The following is a 21,244-nucleotide window of genomic DNA, read 5'->3' as shown; positions in this document are numbered from 1 at the left end:
AACATAGCTGTCACAAAGGTTTTGATAAACTAGTCATTTTCTCGATCAATCAAACTTTATTTGTATAGCACAAAGTTAAGGACCGATGTAGATTGAATCCTGGCCATTGTGTTTGTCTAGCCCAAAAAAAAATCAATGATACTGTTGCTGCTCCAAGAGGTTACACACATTGGGCTTTATCTTACACCTGGCCCAAAGCGGCGCCAAGCGCAACGCAAATGTCTTTGCTAGTTTCAGACCAACGCAGTTGTCATTTTCCCATCCAGCGCCCACGTTGTTTAAACAGCAAATGTACTTGCGGCCATGGGCGTGTTGGTCTTAAAATGAGGTGTGGTATCAGAATAAGATTCTGCTTTTCACAGCACTGTACTTATATAATTTTTCGAGACAAGCTAATGCTAAGTGCTGATAATGTCCAGTCAAGAGCAAAAATGAATTTAGCTGTATTGCTGAGGCAAGAGAGGCGTTCAAACAAGGCTTTGGGCACATATTGTTAGAACGGTGAAGTTGTCGACTGCTGCATGTCTTCGGCCTATTATCTAAACAGGCGTGAAAAAGCTGAGAGGCCCACCCCTGCTACCTTTGGGATGATCCCTGGCAGAAACAATGTGGCAGCTTGTCCCACGGTATCCAGAATGTTAGAAAAAAAAGAAGGGGACTCATTTTCATCCTTCTCCCTCTTGAGGGAGTTAATTTCCTCCTGCATGAGCTTTGCTCTCTCGTCAAAGCCTTGCTTTAAAAGAGCCTGCTGTTCCTGAAACAACAAAAACAACAAGCAAAAAACACGCTCAAAAACAGTAACTTTGAAAATCAGAGATGCCAAGCAGCGCAATTTGAGTTCATGCTGTTTTGGCCCTGCATTAGGACATAGGGAACAAGTTGAATAAATCAGCTGGATTTTCTACTCGTAGTGCAGCAATCATACCTGACAGGAAGGATTTGATTGAGGCCTTTACATTCATAACGGGGATTAACAAAATGAACAACGAGAGATTCTTCAGGAGTTCTGTTAGTAGAACGAGGGGACATAAATGGAAATTAGCAAAAGGTAAGTTCCACACAGACATTAGGAAGAGTTTTGGAGTGTGGCGCAGTCAATTTGTGGAATAGCCTGCCAGGTCATGTAGTAGAGGCAGAAACTCTGGGGGTTTTCAAGACCAGACTTGATATGATATTAGATACTATCTAGCCTGTTGGTTAATCAGAGCACTAGGTACAATTTAGTTAGGAAAATGGTGAGCATTGTTGGGCTGAATGGCCGGTTCTCATCAGTATGTTATATAACGGTATGTTATGACGTGGCTAAGAAGAGCAGTGTTCCAGGTGTAATAAAATAGTGATAGAATGTTGTTATCACCTTTTGCATAGAAACCAGCGCTCCACCAAGCAAGGCGCATGCTGGTAATAAGAAAAAATGCTGACTGTGATTGGCGGATACTTTTTCCAGTTTTGCTTCCGGGCTGCCTGACTACGTCCAATAGGAAGAGCCAGAAAGCATCCTCCAGTCACTGATCGTGCTCAGTAAAATGTTCAGTGTTGTATCAACTCTAACAGAGCACACGTGGTTCCCTACAGGATATATGAACTCGGTAAGAGCTGAAGTAAAATTGGGGATTTACTACATGTAGTTCTATCCATTGTCAACAAGGTACTCCATGATAAGTTATTTAGTTCCTCTCTGGCTTCTATGACGGCAGCCATTTCTTCTCCCGATTGCGCTCCTCCCTACAGCTGCAGGACATTCTACCTGGATATCTGCCCCAGCCTTTTACCTGGATATCTGCCCCAGCCTTTTACCTGGATATCTGCCCCAGCCTTTTACCTGGATATCTGCCCTAGCCTTTTACCTGGATATCTGCCCCAGCCTTTTACCTGGATATCTGCCCCAGCCTTTTACCTGGATATCTGCCCTAGCCTTTTACCTGGATATCTGCCCCAGCCTTTTACCTGGATAACTGCCCCAGCCTTTTACCTGGATATCTGCCCTAGCCTTTTACCTGGATATCTGCCCCAGCCTTTTACCTGGATATCTGCCCCAGCCTTTTACCTGGATATCTGCCCTAGCCTTTTACCTGGATATCTGCCCCAGCCTTTTACCTGGATAACTGCCCCAGCCTTTTACCTGGATATCTGCCCCAGACTTTTACCTGGATAAGTACCCCAGCCTTTTACCTGGATAACTACCCCAGCCTTTTACCTGGATAACTGCCCCAGCCTTTTACCTGGATAACTGCCCCAGCCTTTAGCATATGCGCAATGCAGTGCCATTGCTCTCCGTGCGTAAGTAGGAGACCAGGTATCAGTTCCCATGTCTTGCAAGTAACCTGTTGTCCCTCCTCAATAAACCGCCATGAGTGCACAACACGGAAGCCATTACGCTGTCGCTAGGCCACTGTTGGGAACAGCATGCCACGGAAGCCATTACGCTGTCGCTAGGCCACTGTTGGGAACAGCATGCCACGGAAGCCATTACGCTGTCGCTAGGCCACTGGTGGGAACAGCATGCCACGGAAGCTATTACGCTGTCGCTAGGCCACTGGTGGGAACAGCATGCCACGGAAGCCATTACGCTGTCGCTAGGCCACTGGTGGGAACAGCATGCCACGGAAGCCATTACGCTGTCGCTAGGCCACTGGTGGGAACAGCATGCCACGGAAGCCATTACGCTGTCGCTAGGCCACTGTTGGGAACAGCATGCCACGGAAGCCATTACACTGTCGCTAGGCACTGGTGGGATCAGCATGCCACGGAAGCCATTACGCTGTCGCTAGGCCACTGGTGGGATCAGCATGCCACGGAAGCCATTACGCTGTCGCTAGGCCACTGGTGGGAACAGCATGCCACGGAAGCCATTACGCTGTCGCTAGGCCACTGGTGGGAACAGCATGCCACGGAAGCCATTACGCTGTCGGTAGGCCACTGGTGGGAACAGCATGCCACGGAAGCCATTACGCTGTCGCTAGGCCACTGGTGGGAACAGCATGCCACGGAAGCCATTACGCTGTCGCTAGGCCACTGGTGGGAACAGCATGCCACGGAAGCCATTACGCTGTCGCTAGGCCACTGGTGGGAACAGCATGCCACGGAAGCCATTACGCTGTCGCTAGGCCACTGGTGGGAACAGCATGCCACGGAAGCCATTACGCTGTCGCTAGGCCACTGGTGGGAACAGCATGCCAAGGAAGCCATTACGCTGTCGCTAGGCCACTGGTGGGAACAGCATGCCACGGAAGCCATTACGCTGTCGCTAGGCCACTGGTGGGAACGGCATGCCACGGAAGCCATTACGCTGTCGCTAGGCCACTGGTGGGAGCAGCATGCCACGGCATGGAGATGTGGGACACGTTCAGCAGGCCGTCAACCTTTAAAGCACACTGTTCAGTGAGCTAAGCACAATTTAGCGCTCTATCACAGGCCCGCTCCCACCGTCTGAAGAAAATGTAACCTCTAACTCAGGGGCAGCGAACCCTGGTCCTAGACAGAAACTGGTCTGGCTGGGTTTTGTCTTCACCTTACAATCAGCAACCAATTTAATGTTGAATGACGAAAAACCAGAACACTCCATGGTTCTCCAGGAACCTGGACCAGAGGGTACTTCAGATCAGACCGGGGCCAATATGGTTACTAGGGTGGCCTTTGGAGCCCTCCCCTCAGATCTTATCTTTAAATGAAGTATTAATTTCGAGGCAACAATATCACTTTTGAAACCTACGGGGCGTCTCTGACTAAGGAGCGGGCCACAGGTCTACGAGCTTGTTGAGTGCAAATGCCCACAGAAACTACCTGCAGCTTGCTGTTCAGGACCGTATTGAACTCCGCTGCGGCATTCTTCCTGTCCTCCTCCATCTTCTTCTCCAGCTGCTTCATGTTCTCTTGGAAGGTTCGCTCCTGGTCCATCAGCTGCTTCTCCGCGATCTTCCTCTGCTCCTCAGAAGCACGACTCTCTCTCTCAATGGCCTCAATTCTAGCCAGATTTTCTGAAAGGAGGAAGCAAGGCTGTGTCAGCTGAACAATGATTAATCAGGAGTCAACTGAACCAATATACACAAGACAAGGCCATAGATCTGATTATAGCAGTTGATCACACAGAAAAATCACCCATTGTGGTGTGAAATGGCTATTCATTTAAAGGTAAAAACAAAAACCAGCAGACCGTGAGGCTTTCCAGGACCAGGCCGGCCATAATTGATAAATATGTAGAATAATATTGATCTTTTTGGTAATCAATGTTAAACCATTTTGCAGTCAAATTAAATATTATTTCATCACAAGATGAGTAATGTGCTTTGGGTGAGTGGTCTTTGCCATATATGTATTTTAATGCTAATTTTTTTTTATTTTTAATGTGATGCATTCAGTACTGGTTATGAGTGTCAGTACATTGTCAGTACATAGATGAGTATCTGGTGGGTCTGTAGAATCAAGCATTTCCATCCCCTCTTTAGATCCTCTGAGTATGTCAACAGATACTACTATGGACTAACAAACTGCAAAACTCTGTACTGTTAACTTTTGTAAGGGAAGCATGTAGTTCTTTCTCCCTTCCATTGATGCTGAAATGCCCCATCTTGATGCATCTTCTGAGGCATACATTTTCAAGAGCTTCTTGTAATTTAAAAAAAAACTGAAGACTGAAGGAATACAAGAGTCAGGCATCTGCTTAGCCCATAGTAATATCTGTTGTATGCTGCAAAAGGATGTTGTGCCACAGGGAAGTATTTAGAATGCTACAGGGACAGCCCAGTGCATGGATCCTTCGTGACATCACCTTGTTCCTTCCGTTGAGCATCAGTGAGAGATTGGTCAGCAGTCATTATGGCTTGTCCAATAGATTCTGTCTTGGCCAGGTATTCCTTTAGACTTTCCTCATTCTGTAACCCAGCAACTCATATCATGTATGCAGCACTCATAAGAACAGAGAGAACATTCCCTTAAAAGTATCCAGCCCAATCCAGTTAAAGTGCAGGGCTGCCTGGTTTTACCTTGTCCAGTGTACTGTACCTTTATTCCTTTTCCCGCTGCTGAATCGTAATTTTTGATGCAGTTTTGTAACTCCTTGCGGTACTGCTGGTATCCTCCAGCTGACATGTATTCTCCAGATGCAATATTTCTCTCCAGAGGCTCAAATGTTTGCCGGATGATGGACTCGCAAGCCTTCTTCGATTCAACAACATTCTTCTCGCAGACTGCTTCATACTCTGTCTGCAGCTGTTTCTACAATAAAGGGGAGAAGGAGGCAGATGAGGATGACACACAGGTTATGGCCCAAATGCTGTCTACCCACAATGCACCTCAGTCCTGAGCCACAATGTGTGCCCGTTACACAATAAAATGAAGAGTGCAGTTTGATTGATGGGGAATAGTAGGGACCGACTGCATTCCTCTACCATTAGCTCAAGTTGGTATTTCTGATCCTCATCCTTGAAGCAGAGGTCCATGAAGATCTTGACAGCATTTTTCTCGACTGCGCCGTGTATATCCGACAGCTCCTCCTGTGTTTCAGTTGGGAAGACAACCCAACTGGCCATCTCTTCCTTGTAGGACTTCACAGCCGCAGCTATTGCGTTGGAGTTCTCTATCTGGGCCAGAGCCACAACTGCATTTTCCAGGCAGGGGATCTGGCCACTGCAGATAGCGTCCACATACATCTTTGTAAGGTTCCCCAGCACTGCAAGACACAGTGATGAGACTGTTTATTATTTTTACACACAGTGATGTATGATTCCTGGCATGAACCGTACGCTATTATTAAAGTCTTAGCACAGAGGACAGAGAGTGGCCTCTGATTCATCATCCTTCAACCTTCACCTGATAACCGCGATGGCTGAATGCAGAGCTTATATGGCATTCTAACAGGTAAATGCTTTTCCTTAATCACATTAAGGACGAAGCAAACTGAATTTATAAGGAATTTATAAGGTCCACACCACAAACAATCACGGACTATCACGGAACATTCTGAGATCCCAAAAAAGAAAAACCACAACCTTTTTTTTTAATCTATTTTTATAATTTTAGGAAGTTATATACTGCAAGTTGCAACACCTCCCTGAAGAATAAGTGCATGATAACAGGTGGTGGGTCGGTACTCACTTCTGCCAGTCATACTATAGCCCCCTTTCATGGTTTTGGTTTTGGTTTCGCTCATGATGTGATTACAGAAGTGCCCGGCTTGCTCCACGAAGGAGGGCTCCAAGTCTTCATCGCTTAGTTCATCCATGCGCTTCATCTTCTCTGCACTGGCGGGGCGGTCGAACACAAAGCACTTCCGGGTGGGGAAGTAGTTCCGGAGGCAGTCCCGTGGCAAGTTGTACTGCACGGCTTGCTTCCCATGGCCTGGTTTTCAAAGACAAATCAGTATGAAAGCTAAAAAATACAAATAAAAACCTTTCAGTTTTCTTTCGTAGTTTATTAGGCTACTTTCTGGCAAACCTGCAAATCTGTGTCTTTTGTTATAAAACTGGAATTTTCTGCCATTTACCTGCACTGTTACAATACATATATAAGCCAGATCAAAGATGTATTTAAGATCCTTTAAACCCTTTAAATGCTGGAAAATTTGAAAATACTCCCACAGAATGTTCAATGAAGCACATCACTAATCTAAATGTACAAATCATATTTAAAAATTTTGTTCTAAATATTGGTGAAAATATACAATACGACACTGTAAGAAATCTGTAGGAAATTTACAGATTTCTATAACCATATTATATAGTATTAAAAATAACTATATGACCGAGGTCTGACACCACATGGAATATGCACCTGTTTGTAGATTTTTGACTGACTGCTGGTCACAATCGGGCGGGAACAGCTCTCATTGGTTGCCTGTACTTTGTTAAACCGAGCGGGAACAGCTCTCATTGGTTGCCTGTACTTCGTTAAACCGTTAAGACCTACGAGTGAGTGCCCCTTTGTGAGGCGGTGTCTAAAAACATCCTCCTCCATCCGACCGCTGACTGTCCCAGCTCCTTCATGGAGCCTCTGCCTCACAACGTCTCAGCAGCAGTGATCAAAGTGGGCTGTGCTCTACAGGAAGCCAGCGGAGGGCACGCCCGATTAAGGGCGCCCAATCGGCAGGCGACGCAGCGACTGGGCGGGACCCACACCCGGTTTAAACCGGGCCCTCCCAGCGAGAGGCTGCCATCTCGCCCGCCCGATGCGGCGGCGAGCGAGCAGCGATGTCACGCCCCTTCCCGGTCTCCGGGCGTCGGCAAACTAGCGTTAGCTTGACCAAAGCGTCTGAAATGTGGAACGCACTGTCTGTCAGGTTAGTCTCTCACAGACCAGTGGTATCAATGGGAAGGATATATCACACTGCTGACTGGTCCAGCATCAAAGGCTCTGAGCTTACTGCAGACCATATCTGATCAGGACCCAGTCTCTATTGGCTGCTAGGCTGGTCGCTGGGCTGGTTGCTCAGCTGGTTGCTTGGCTGGTTGCTAGGCTGGTTGCTAGCCTGGTTGCTTGGCTGTTCACCTTGTGGTCAGCTGTCGGTGCTGGACTATAGTTATTTGAACCAAAGTGATAAAATGTCTTTTCTTAATAATTCTCAAATGAGGTGACTAAACCACTGAAGACCTTAAAAAATAGGACTCATCCGCAGTATTCTATATCTCAAGTACCTTATGGTGCAATTTCCTCCCAACAGAAGGACAACAGTTTTTAGATGAAAACTAGGAAATTAATAACCTAGTATGCTGCATACATACTGCGTGTGTATGTACGTTCGAACTGCTGTCTGAACACAAATTTTCAGTGCCTCACCAGTTTTCAGCGTGAGAGCCTTTTCCAGGTATTGGTCAGCTGTTATCTGCTTCCCATCATGCACCAGCTCCAAGGTGAAGTCTCATTCGGCCCACCAAGGAGGGAAGAAAGCGCATAAACCGGGACTCCTGTCACGGCCGCTTTTCAACTTGAATGTAGCTCCGTCAGTTCCGTCACATAGCTGGAGGGTCAGTAGTACAAGAAAAACCAACAACAGGGGCACCCATGCAAAGCTATGCATTCCAAATTAAGAAGCAGAATTAAGATATTAAAAATAATAAACACTATATGTTAAATATATAATTCGGAACGTGTTTTGAAAATACAATACTTAATACGTATCACAGAAATTTAAAATTTGAATAAGAACTTCAAAAGTGCCGCATGAAAACAGTTAATGGATAAACATAATGGATCATTTTTGGACAATGGCTCTGATTTCAATGTAACATTGCCTACTTATAATATTAAATGTTCCTTTTGTAAGTCACTGTGGCTAAAATGATCTACCAAATGCCCCAAAAGTGTAAACTCTATAAAACTATTATTATGAATTCCATTAATGATGTAATTTCTTGTACTCATCGTTTTTTTTTTTGCTATATAATCACAGTAGTGGGGTGGCCACAGAGAGGGCAGCTAAAGGGGAAGTGGCCCCAGTACAGGATACTGAAGCCGCTGCAGAGCGTCATTGTCGATGGTCCCGATGCTGTTGTACACCAGCGTGCTGCTCAGGAGGACCGCCAGAGAGAAGACCCAGTTGTCGTTCTTCGTATCTCCCTGGGTATACAACAAAAACGCATTTCCCCGCATCAGACCCCGTGACCCCTGTGAGCTGGAGGGAGATGGGAGGCCCCATTACCTGATTACGCGAACGCTGCATTACGTTCACTCAGCACGGATAATGCAGTCTTACATGGATAATGCAGTCTAATGTAATGTTATGTTATGTAATCCGGGGTGACACTGTAAGCTGTGAATATGAGTCACAAGGACCAAAGGTGGGAGATTAAGCATGTGTCTGTTATCATGTAACGACAAAGAAAAACTGACTTAACAAGTTGTTCCCATATTCATATCTGTTTTGAGGAAACTGCAGAAAATAAATACGGCTCTCCATGCGAAAGGACACCGATTGCTCCTGGGTAGGCGGACACAGCAAATTTAATGTTTATTCAAAGAACGGGTCGTATTTTTGTGCCTGCCTGTTCTTGTTGGAGAGAGAAAACATTGAATACCCCCACCTTCTCCACATCCCCCAAACCTTCCGTGTCCAGCAACACCAGGGTGTGTTTCGGTTTTTTGGGGTGAGGGACGCACCACATCCATATGCCCTTCGTCTTTGACTGTATGGTGGATCCGAGGGCAAATCCTTAAGTGGTAGAAAGGACAGGACCAAGTTCAGTGCTAAACCAGTAAACTATAACTATTATTATTATTATTATTATTATTATTATTTCCTTCTTTTTTTTGGCTCTTTTCTATCCCGTTTATGACATTTTGGGGTACTTTCTTTTCCATTACTCGAAAGATTACTGTGGTCTCAGATGGAAATTAATTTGCATGCGCTTGTTACGTAGAAATGCCACGGATGGGAAAATGTGTTATGGTGTTACTGTTTCTGACTGGGGATGACAGCCTCACCGTTTCTCTTCCCCGCCAGCCTGTTCATCAAGTATGACTTCCCAGTGCGGTACAGACCCACTACTGCCACAACGACCACAAGCTGATCGATCTGTTTCAGGATCTCCACAGCCTGTGGCAGGACGCGCAGGGTCCCGTCCTTGTCGTTCTCAATCAGACAGACCGGCTCACGCATTGAAACTGTGCCCCGGGACATGATGCTCTGCACAGACACGCACAGAAGGAGAAATACAGGGTAGCGACAAGGGGGACATTTGGGATACGTACAGTCGACCTCTGAATATTCAAAGAATACTGGTCAGTGAGCTGACCGCAGGCAATTTAGGACTCAGGATTGCTGCCATTTTGCCACCACTGCGCAAAATACCAAAATTTTATTTAAAATGGAGTGGTAACAAACTTTGCTCCTGGAGTCTCACAGGGTCCGATTGGATTTATTTATACGTTAAATCAACATCTATTTCAAGGCAAAGGAAGTAGGTGAGTGTTTAACTGCGTAACTGCCTTCACAAAGGTTGGCCAACCTAATTGATCATTTTTTACCAGAAACATGCTTCCCTCCTGTGGACACATGAGGAAAGACAGTTTTCTGTAATAACGTGGTAGGCTGTGTCACATAGCCAATTTGTACACATTAAGGAATTGTGCATAATTCAGTTGTGAACTGAATTACGTTCAATTTAAAAGTGGTTTGGAGTTTCTAGGTACTTTTGTCTAGGAGCTATTGAAATTGAAAGTTAAAATCCCAAACTAAATTAGTTTAAAATATTCAAACACTATTATGAATAAACAAATGGCTGTGCAACATTCATTTACACATGTTTAAAATTGTTTTGACGTTTATAGTTCATGTGGTTGAAGAGGTATTGACCTTTGACATTTGTAATCTGTAATTTGCTGACGGTCCCTAACCATTTTCATTGATTTAAGCGGCTGGTTGTGAAGACCGTTGCATAGCGGCTCTGAACCCCGGGTTGAAGTAGGGTAGAGTCGGGGAAACTGGCTGTCAGAGTCGGGGAAATTGAATATCCAACTTGAAACCAACTTCACCTCGGTTGCTAAACGCTTGCAATGTAATGAGACAGCTGTCACTTTCCATATCTGTGTGCGAATACATTGCACGGTTCTGATTTGATTAGACTTGGAGGGCTACAGCTTGAAATGCGCAGACAAATGTTGCTGAGGAATCAACACCCAAGATATTGAGGAAGGACTCAGTGTGTCATGGACTTAAAATGGGTTAAATAAATAAAAAAAATGGTTATAATATACATATATTTCGTCAAATTTGCCTACACTACTCGGGATTTCATTTCACTCCGGTCCATTTCGCTTTCGCTTTGTCAATTGAATGATTCCGGAAAGTTCACGAATTGCATGCCATTTGAAATCAGCCTACATTTTGCTGGTAAAACAAAAAAAGAAGAAGAGCAGGGACACGAATAGAACAAAATTGCATCTCTTACCATTAGTTGACTTTTTTTCTCAATCAGGCAGGCTCGGATACTGTGTACCTCTTCTGGGTTCAACACGCACTGGATTATCAGAGCGAAAGGAGAACCCGTGTGAGGTTGGTTTCACTTTCGATCGTTCGGTGCTAGTCGACAACTCAGGAACTGCTTGCCAAAATAGTCAGTAGGGCGTAGGTCGAATTTGTGCTGTTTGGTTTGCAGATCAGTGGTGAAAATACCAAGACTACTGAAAATACAAAGATTAACGGATTTAAAGTTACGATCTCGAAGATTTCCGTTTCGTTCTCTCTGGCGGTACCAATGGCGAGAAACGGTAATTGCCGGCGTGTTTTTGGACCTAACTTCCCAACTTCCAAACAGTGTCGCCTGTGTGACGTCAGTCAGTTGGCAACTGGGCCACGGTAACTGTAATACTTAAGCCGCGTTTCCACCGCAGGAACTATACCCCGGAACTAGGAACCTTTTGAGGAACTCAGTGCGTTTCCACCGCAGGAACTAGGGTCTAAATTTAGTTCTGGGGGCTTTGTTTTACCCCCCAAAACGTTCCTGCTCGGGGGGTAGTACTTTCCGAAAGTACAGGAACCTTTTGGGTGGAGCTTGCAGCGCTGAACATTTCTGATTGGTCGAGTAGCCTACTCGCAGCATTTGTGTTGTATTTATTTTCCGCCATTACCCGCCATGTTTGAAAATATGCAGCGGCAAACCAATTTATTTTCATAATAACTTCAAATCAAACTTGTATGTTATGCGGCGCAGTAGCCTACTTTTGGTTATAGCCTGTCAACGTCTTGGAATTATAACGTGTGCTCTTCTGTTGTTTTCTTGCTTTAGTATTCGTTTTATAAAATGCTAAGCATTCGTGCTGGGACAGCATATTACGTAGGCTACCAAAACATTCAAACGGATTAATTCGGTTGCTGAATATTTTCTTCCGGATTTTCTTTGTTAGCCCGTTGCAATTGACTCAAAACGTTTGATACAGTTATGTGAGGTATGCGGTAGTTCTGCATAATTAACATTGGTGATACAGTACAAGCAAACTGGAAATCACCATCCGCACTTTTTATCCGGGTAAAATAACAGGTTAATTCTAGTAATCTTCCCTTTAGCTTTTTCAGACTGCCGTAATTTTACTGCCATTTTTCAATTCCACGAAAAGACCAGGAAGACTATGGACTAATTTATGGTGCATGATTCGCAACTGGAGGGCACACTTCGCTGCTCGGCTAGCAGTAACTTCGAAGGAAAGCAAACGGTGGCTGTACCACTACTAATTTACATTTTCACGCAAGTCCGAGTTTTCGTTCTATTCTTGTCATTTTGCCATTAGCCTATATGCAATTGACGACGAGAAAGTAACCAAACAGCAAATTGTTTACAACGTGTGCATGTTTTCTGCTGTTGTTGCCAGTTATACATATAAATGTGAATGCATTCTGTCGCTTCGGATGTCAAGACATGAAAGCGAATGTTCGCATAAAAACATAATGAATGTGTTTGAGAGGATATATGAAAATCAATAAATACAAAAGTAACCATATATAGTCATTGTTGGTAACCCGTTGTATAAGTGGAATAAACCCCTCCGGGCTGTCCCGGTTATTAGAAAATAATGTAGGCTACTTCGGTGGTAGTATGGGGTTACGGAAGAAATCATATGACAGATGGACCGACGACAACGTTGCTTTTTCATACGTCAGTGGGCTAATTTGCCTAATCTTCGCGGTACTTTAGACCCCGGTGGAAACGCAGACAACCATTGGCTGAAGGAACCTTTTAGTTCCTGGTAAAGTAGTTCCTGGGACTGAAAGTTCCGGGTAATTTTGGTGGAAACGCGGCTTTAGGTACTATTTACTAAATAAAAAATGGTTGTTATAAAAGTAACGTTATGTACATACTCATTCATTGTCTAACATTAGGCTAACTTAAGCTGTCTTTACAACGCCGAGCCAGGTTATAATGCTGTAGCAGACCTGGGGTAGAATTAGTGATGATCAATTTCCACAGACGTTCTTTATCTACCTTTTGCCCGGTGGGAACATCTTTAAACTTTACACAGAGAAGAATCCGCGGGATTCGCTGTGGCTCGTGCAATTATGTATCTCGTGCACAATGAATATAGTCTTTCTCGTGAATGATTGTAGTGTGGTATTTTTGAAACAACTGCCTTGCAAAATGTTACCCCTGGTGTTTTTGGTTTTGCTAGCTAAACTGTTCGAGATGCTGGGTGTTAAATTAGCAATCAGGACAAGAAGAATAAAACAAAAACAAAGGAGATTTCATCAAAAAAAGGGCATCAACGCTAATCCATACTGCCGCATTTTTTTATTTAGTTTTTTCCGGCTTGACATCTTTACACAGAAATACCTATACCTCCACCTATACCCCGGGGTTAATGCTCTGTGTAAAGACGGCTTTATTCCGATCATTATAATATATTGATGAACTTGATGGCAGTGTAAATAACGGTAACGTTAAGGCCAGTTCAGATCAATGATTCGCAACGAGCGAATCCTTGATCTGAACTTTCCTTTAGTTAGCCACGTTGTAACAAGGTACCATTGCATTCGAGAGACGGTTTGCGAGGTCGGTAGCGTTAGCTAGCGTTTTTTCTAATTGTTACGCCAAGTTACGCCTTGGCGGGGGCATGCCCCATACCTATACAGCACCGAGAGTTTGGCACTTTTCAGGGTTCCCCACAGAAATAACCACAACAGCCACAGACACACAGCCCTTAAAAACATTAAATTCTGTACATTCTGATCCCATTTCAACAGACAGATTTCATAAACAACTTCACATGTCCACACAATAAAGCCCCAAACTAAGGGGATTTTGCGTTTTCTCTTTCTCCTTCTCATTCTTATTTTTCCTGCCGCCTATCCCACTAACAACATGTCTCCCCATTGGACATTTTACCGACACCAGCCAAATCTTCACCTACACAACCCAATCAAAAACTTGCATACACACACAAAATACCCATACCTTTTTACTCTGAAACAATTCCAGTTTGAACAGGTAGCCTGTCTGTGCCCTAGTGGGCAATGTTACCGTCTTGGGAACATGGGGTTTTAGGTTCAAACCCAGCTAGGAACATGTTTCTATAACCTGCTTTTACCCTCTACTTCTTCTCAATTATTGCTTTTAAACCATATCTACCCGCCGTTCCCCGAACGTATACACTGCATTATGATGTACCGTCTGCACGTTCAGTTATTAACCGGCTACAATATTGCAAAGCCATATGGATTCAACGGGAGCTCTTCTGTCCTTACTGGCCTGTGTTCTTCTTTAAAACCACAGACAGGTTTCCTAATGATATTTCACACATTGCATAGCTATGTCACGGTGCTGCACTAACAAAGTCACAGACTGGTAAACCTCCAGCTGAAGGATTGAATCTTGCCTCGCCCTCAGGCAGACAGTTTCCTCTTTTACACTAACATTTTTTTACGCTTATATTTGCTTTACCAAAACTCACTCACGGCCACCCATATGCATTTCATGACGGCAAATGTATTCCTTTTATTAAAAAGTTACACAAGTTCACCACTGTGCCATTTTGCTAACTATATTTCTTCACTTGGCTACCGTACAAAACCTTCTTATCAGCAAATGCCACGTTTCTACATTCATGTTACCTCGCCCTGTTCTCTATCTAGCCACATACAAACAATTACTATGTATGTACGTTCTGCAACTCCCCATTAAAACATTACATTTAAAATCATGACTCACTCATAATTAAACTACTAATATTGAACATGAGAAAAGCACATCAGTGCAATATAGTTCACACATTACTTAACCTTCCACTTCAACGGCTAATATGTTATAGTGACTGTTATATATACCATTTGATAAGGACACTCTGCTCGCTCATTGTCACTTCATTTACTTCGCACTATAGTCTGTGATCATGTCAACCTTCACCTACATGCCCATTCTGCTAAAAACATATTGTTTCAACTACGCAATTTCATCATTTCATCCTAATTTCTCTCACACTGTTGTTATTTTCTCATATGCAACGCCTACTGGGACATATGCGTCTGCTCCTATTCTCCACTATCAAGTTTTCCAGTTCTAGCTTAGCAAAACAATGAAGAGGATTCCTACCTGCAGATAAGCCTATCAAAATGCCTTACAAACCTTACAAACACTAAAAGTGCATCTTCACGAAATAACAGACAACGGAGCAGGACAGCAGGGTACACAAGTTGCGACCTAGGGAGCTCTAATTCTATGGGCTTATTCTTTTCTCAATCAAGGCTCCTTGGATGGCCGTCAAATCCGGGAGTACATACACTGGCCATATTCCACCTGCGTTTCTGGTGCGTTTACACTTACGCCACCGCACGCTTTGTGTGTTTTGTAATCTTACCATTTTACAATGTCATGCAAACTTTGTGTCAGATCAAAGTGTCAAATATTTCGAATTGCCTCATGGAACACATTGAAATTAATGTACAAAACTGCTGGCGAGTAACTACAGGAAGCATATTTCTCCAGAAAACATATGTTTATACTTGCTTCTGAACTGAATTTGAGTACATGTACAAGTTGTTGTATATTTGCTACATACAATAAATACCGCATGTAAAATACATATTGTACATACATACATAGAGAACTTCTTTACCCCCATGGGGACATTTCCCTAGCAGCATGTTACATTCACATTTACGAACACACACTTATACCAAGAAACATACTATCATTCACACAACAGAAAGGCTGGGCAGCGAAATACATACATACCAATACAAATTGGACATACACACGCCTATTCAATCCATCTTGACTGTGAGAAAGCCATCCACACATATGTTTGGCCTGTCCATGTAGCGCATGCTTATACACACAGGGCCAAGTGACTTGAAAAAATAGAGGAAATATTGGGTAGCATTGCTTTGGAATACATCTTATTTAATTTCGGTGAGGCAAGATAGCCTATATTGTCTGTAGTACCGTAACTTGGCGTCATTTTGATATCAATACTTTTAATGGCAGGCCTGGACTGGTCTTGTATGTGTGAGTAACTTGTTATTTTTGTACGTTGAAAACATGTTTTTGATGAGATTAAATATACGCATTAAACTGTTCACCACCTGCACCAGTGTAATGTCTTTGTAAGGAAGGAGAGTGGTGCAATAGCACCACCTAGAGGAACTACTGGGTCATTGTAAAGTTTCACCTCAGCAAAAAGGACTCTGAACTCAAGTCTTGTCCTTAATTTTGATTTGCAATTAAATACATATAGTTAAGTTTTATTTTCTTCACACGCTGTTTAGCAAGTTCACCAATCACAATGCTATTTGGAGAAAAAACCTTTGTACGCAGCTAATAACGCAAATGTAACTGAATGTAAATCAAACGCAGAAGTCTTGTACAGAGGAGTGTGGCTCACATATAAACCCGTGTTGCATTGTGACACAGAGCATAGTGGAGTTTACATTACTTTACAGGCATTTAGCAGATGCTCGTATCCAGAGCGACTTAGGCAATTTTTTACACAGCATTTACACTGCATCCAATCATACAGCTGGATATATACTGGAGCAATGCAGGTTAAGTACCTTGCTCAAGGGTACAATGGCAGTGTCCTCCTTGGGAATCAAACCTGTGACCTTTTAGGTTACAAGACCAGTTCCTTACCCATTATACTATGCTGCCACTACAAATCATGCTGCCAGGATTGTCTCAACAATCCACAAATGAATGCAAGCAACAGGTGATGCACAAATGTGAACCAGCTACATTTCTATGTGGATCAAACAGAATTTATTTTTGGATCGCCTATCTTTGTTTGTAGGTACATGTCAGCAGTTTTTGGCTGTAGGTAAATCTCAGCAATGTTTGCCTGTTGGTAACTTTCAGCAGTGATTGTTTATAGATAAATCTCAGCAGTGTCTGCATGACTGTAGGTAAATATCATCAGTGTTTGGCTGTAGGCAAATCTCAGCTGTGTTTGGCTGTAGGTAAATCTCAGCAGCGTTTTGCTGTAGGTAAATCTCAGCAGTGTTTGGCTGAAGGTAAATCTCAGCTGTGTTTGGCTGTGTGTAAATCTCACCAGTGTTTGGCTGACAAAACAGAGAACATAACAGTGACTGCTTAGTGAATGAATTATTTATTTAAACAGAACAACATAACACTAATTTCAACTAACTGCTTTATGAAGGTTGTTTTGGTTTCTCTTTGTGTTAACTGCACACATTTTCCTAAATATTTTTTAGTTTGGGATCAAAGGGTACGCTGGGCTGGTCTGGTGAGTCCACCTCAGGGATGGATCCAGGTGATGGCAGGCCGAGGGTTAGATCAGGATGGCTCCGATAGTCGCCCCGACACTGGTCACTTTTGCAGAGGCTGCAGTAGAGAGTCCTGCTGCCCCTGTCAATCAAACACAACATCCTCCATCAGGGATTTTAGGGGTTTTGATCACAGTTTTTTTTTAAATGCTGGCCGATTTGCTGCAGCCCACACCGTCACTTCAAGAGAGTGCAGACAAGCAAGTAACAGATACCAGACCATGGGGCCCATCCACACATTGGAACAGTGTCTTAACAGATACCAGACCATGGGGCCCATCCATACACTGGAACTTAACAGATAGTTGACCATGATCTCTCAGATCACACACAGAGGCCTAAATTCTAACATCATTGTTCCTGAATTTTGGCTAATTAAGCGCATGTGTTTCTGTTTTACACGCACAGTTTGGCCAGTTCGTGAATCATCAAAATCTCTTTGAAACACTCATTTTGGCTGAATCCAAGCTGAACACAAAAAGCCCTTTGAAGGCCTAGTGGATCAGAGAGGAAGATAATAAACAAGCAAAACTTATACATATTATTGTGACTCTTTAGGGAGTGGACTTCTCTTCCTTCCATACCTACTGACTGTAGAGTGGCCACCAGACCACCAGCAGCTACTCCGCCCCCATTGGCTACCGCTGCTGCTGACATCATATAGGAGGCGACGGATCCACCCACAATACCAGCAGCCGTGAAGCCCGCTGCTCCCACAACCAGTGGAATCGTAACGATGGCCGCACCTGCGCACAAAGAGACGTCCAGGTGTAGGTGTGCATTTCGGTAAAACTGGGAAATGGTGACAGGTTTTCCCAGACGTAAAAACAGTAAACCCACCCAATCAGACCCTCAAACCCGCCCAATCAGACCCTCAAACTCACCCAATCAGAGCCTCAAACCCACCCAATCAGAGCCTCAAACCCACCCAATCAGAGCCTCAAACCCGCCCAATCAGAGCCTCAAACCCACCCAATCAGAGCCTCAAACCCGCCCAATCAGACCCTCAAACCCACCCAATCAGACCCTCAAACCCGCCCAATCAGACCCTCAAACCCACCCAATCAGACCCTCAAACCCACCCAATCAGACCCTCAAACCCACCCAATCAGACCCTCAAACCCGCCCAATCAGACCCTCAAACCCACCCAATCAGAGCCTCAAACCCACCCAATCAGACCCTCAAACCCACCCAATCAGAGCCTCAAACCCACCCAATCAGACCCTCAAACCCACCCAATCAGAGCCTCAAACCCACCCAATCAGACCCTCAAACCCGCCCAATCAGACCCTCAAACCCGCCCAATTTTTTTTTTCCTAGAAAAAATAACATAAGCAAAAAAATTTAAAATTTTGTGAAGAATATGTAAATTTGCTCGCTTAAAGAGTATAAATTACTATCTCTGCTATGGTAGCAGCAGTATATCATTTCAGAGATGTATTAGGGTGTTACTAGGGTCTTATTAGCTAGTTCCTAGTGTCTTTCTATGCTGTTGCTAGGGTGTTGAAGGTGATTGCCAGGGTCTTACTAGGCAGTTGCTAGGGTGGACTAGGTGGTTTTCAGGGTCTTACTATGTGGTTGCTAATGTCTTGCTAGGTGATTGCTATGGTCTTAAATGAAAAAGAAAAAAAATTAAATGTCTCAAAAACCATAAAATATATCAAAAAGTTGAACAGAAGCATGTTAGAGCAAAAAAAATAGAACATTTTTATATATAGTATGTCTCAGTAGCCCAAAAACTGTAGAAGGTTTGGTCTACAAAAAATGCCCAGAACAAAAATAATAATAAGAAGTATGGACAAGAGAGAGAGAGAGAGAGAGAGAGAGATGCTTAAAAGTAAACATGTCCCAAATATTTCCTTGGTGATACGTACCAGTGCCAAGTACGGCCCCAAGTGCAAATCCAAGAAGACCTAGAGAAAGAAAAGCAATGCAATTTTGCAAGACAAACATTTATGATAATGCAGATAAATAATTTGGCATGGTTTCAGTCTATTCTCTAATACAGTATTGAGCCCCAGTCATACTTAGCAATTAACATGGTGCTGGAACAAAATCTGAAAACCTTTATCTGTTTCTGTCATTCTGTATTAAAGTAATAGGATACTCACCCATAATGCTGAGAAGGGTGTTGGTCTGAAACATGAAAATCAGTGTCTTTCATTGATACAGTAGGAATCCAAATATTTAGCAATTAATACAGCTCTTCTAATTAGACCCTCTGCCGTGTTATCATCACTGCATGAGAATCAGCTGTGACGGTAGCTTAAACACGTTGCATAAAACCCATTACAGAGGATGCCTGTCCAGCTTTGTGAGCCGTTCATGAGTATATTGAACTGATATGCGGCTAAAATTACTAAATTTGGATCTTAACAAGCATTTTCCCTTCAAGCCTTTATAATTTTACATCTTTATTAAATATGCAGTTGTCCGTACAGTATCATTCCATTCGTGCCATATTGAAATATTAAAATATTATGTTCAAAAGTACAGAAAACATCTGGATTGCTCAGGAGTTCAAAATGTGTGATGAAGGTTCTGTTTTGTAGGCAATACAATGTATCAAAGAAGAAAGGCACAAGCCACTCTCCTGTCTAGAATAATGTATAAAAAGCCTTTAACATGATAGCACTCTCATGATTGAATATTTGAAATGATGTAAAAGAAGAGCTATCTTCCTCTCTGAAATAACATAATAAATGCAAAAAAATTCAATAACGTTTAGTTATATATGTGCTGTATCTGCAAATTCTCAGTGGTGTTCCCACAGAAGTGTACATTTATATTTATATTTAAGTCAGAACTTACCTGCTGTGGAGGACAGTAACTTTGTGTGTGAGGTGGAAAGTTCCAGCTGATGGTCCTTTATATAGTCTAATGAGTCTGGCTGGGAGAGGCCAGAGACTGTGTTAACAGAGAAAGAAAAGTGAAACTGAGTGATTTCACCAAGCTCTCTCTCTGCTGTTCCACAAGCAGAAAATACAGACACACACTGGTACACACACACACTTAAACTGGTACACACACACTTACACTGGTACACACACATACTTACACTGGTACCTGCACACACACTTAAACTGGTACACACACACTTAAACTGGTACACACACGCTTACACTGGTACACACACTGGCACACACACGCTTACCCTGGTACACACACTGGCACACACACACACTTACACTGGTACACACACACTTAAACTGGTACACACACTGGAACACACACACACTTAGGCTGGTATATATACACATTACACTGGCACACACTCACACATGTACACTGGTAACCACACTGGCACACACTCACACATGTACACTGGTAACCACACTGGCACACACACACACTTACACTGGTAACCACAATGGCACACACACACACTTACACTGGTAACCACACTGGCACACACACACACACACACTTACACTGGTACACACACTGGCACACACACACACTTACACTGGTACACAAACTGGCACACACACACACACTTACACTGGCACACACTCACACATGTACACTGGTACACACACACACTTACACTGGCACACACTCACACATGTACACTGGTACACACACACACTTACACTGGTACACACATACACTTACACTGGTAAACAGTGGTGAACTGGGTTTACAATGAAAAGGTTGTGGGTTTGATCCCCTTCTGGGCTACTGCTGCTATTGTATCCCTGTTGGCAAAACACTGAAGCTGCTTTAGCTCAAAATACTCCACAGTGGTCCTCCATATTGTTTGGGACAAAGACATACTTTCTCTTGATTTGGCTGTGTTCCGCAATTTTAGATTTGTAATTTTTTTATTTGACATGTGATTAAAATGCAGATAATCAGCTCTTATTAAAAGGTTTTTTTTTCACTTGGTTTCACCAAGATACAATATTGCCCCACAGTCATGTTGGTGGAATTTTATTCCAGTACAGCATCAGTACAGTACATCCTCCCAATCACATGTAAGAACACATTACATTACATTACATTACATTACATTACATTACAGGCATTTAGCAGACGCTCTTATC

At 43.3% G+C, this 21,244-nt stretch overlaps 1 protein-coding gene and 1 pseudogene across 2 annotated transcripts; both read right to left on the bottom strand.

Moving 5' to 3' along the window:
- Positions 1 to 33: 33 nt before the first annotated feature.
- Positions 34 to 11,230, bottom strand: LOC135247118 (guanylate-binding protein 1-like; annotated as a pseudogene).
- Positions 11,231 to 17,000: 5,770 nt separating this feature from the next.
- Positions 17,001 to 20,956, bottom strand: LOC135247120 (interferon alpha-inducible protein 27-like protein 2). 2 transcript variants are annotated; one of them, XM_064320394.1, is made up of 6 exons: positions 20,814 to 20,956; positions 20,006 to 20,105; positions 19,310 to 19,334; positions 19,073 to 19,111; positions 17,782 to 17,943; positions 17,001 to 17,279 (listed from the first exon to the last, which is right to left on the bottom strand). In XM_064320394.1, exons 3-6 carry the CDS (start codon positions 19,311 to 19,313, stop codon positions 17,203 to 17,205), a joined length of 282 nt encoding a protein of 93 aa, XP_064176464.1. In that variant the 5' UTR covers positions 19,314 to 19,334; positions 20,006 to 20,105; positions 20,814 to 20,956; the 3' UTR covers positions 17,001 to 17,202. The 2 variants fall into 2 exon arrangements, with proteins under 2 accessions (XP_064176464.1, XP_064176463.1); XM_064320393.1 differs by having other exon boundaries at positions 20,010 to 20,105.
- Between the last annotated feature and the right edge of the window lie 288 nt (positions 20,957 to 21,244).

Source organism: Anguilla rostrata, unplaced genomic scaffold, assembly GCF_018555375.3.
Source record: "Anguilla rostrata isolate EN2019 unplaced genomic scaffold, ASM1855537v3 scaf1076, whole genome shotgun sequence".
Classification (NCBI taxonomy): domain Eukaryota; kingdom Metazoa; phylum Chordata; class Actinopteri; order Anguilliformes; family Anguillidae; genus Anguilla; species Anguilla rostrata.
Note: the sequence above shows the minus strand (reverse complement) of the source record. Positions and strands in the feature narration are given on the sequence as shown.

What these genes read in the sequence shown, in the direction of transcription:
- LOC135247120 (XM_064320394.1), bottom strand. An exon ending in TGGGGCCGTACTTGGCACTG is followed by an intron (nt 17,944 to 19,072) that starts GTACGTATCACC and finishes CTTTGTGCGCAG; the next exon opens with GTGCGGCCATCGTTACGATT. An exon ending in GGCCACTCTACAGTCAGTAG is followed by an intron (nt 17,280 to 17,781) that starts GTATGGAAGGAA and finishes TTTGATTGACAG; the next exon opens with GGGCAGCAGGACTCTCTACT.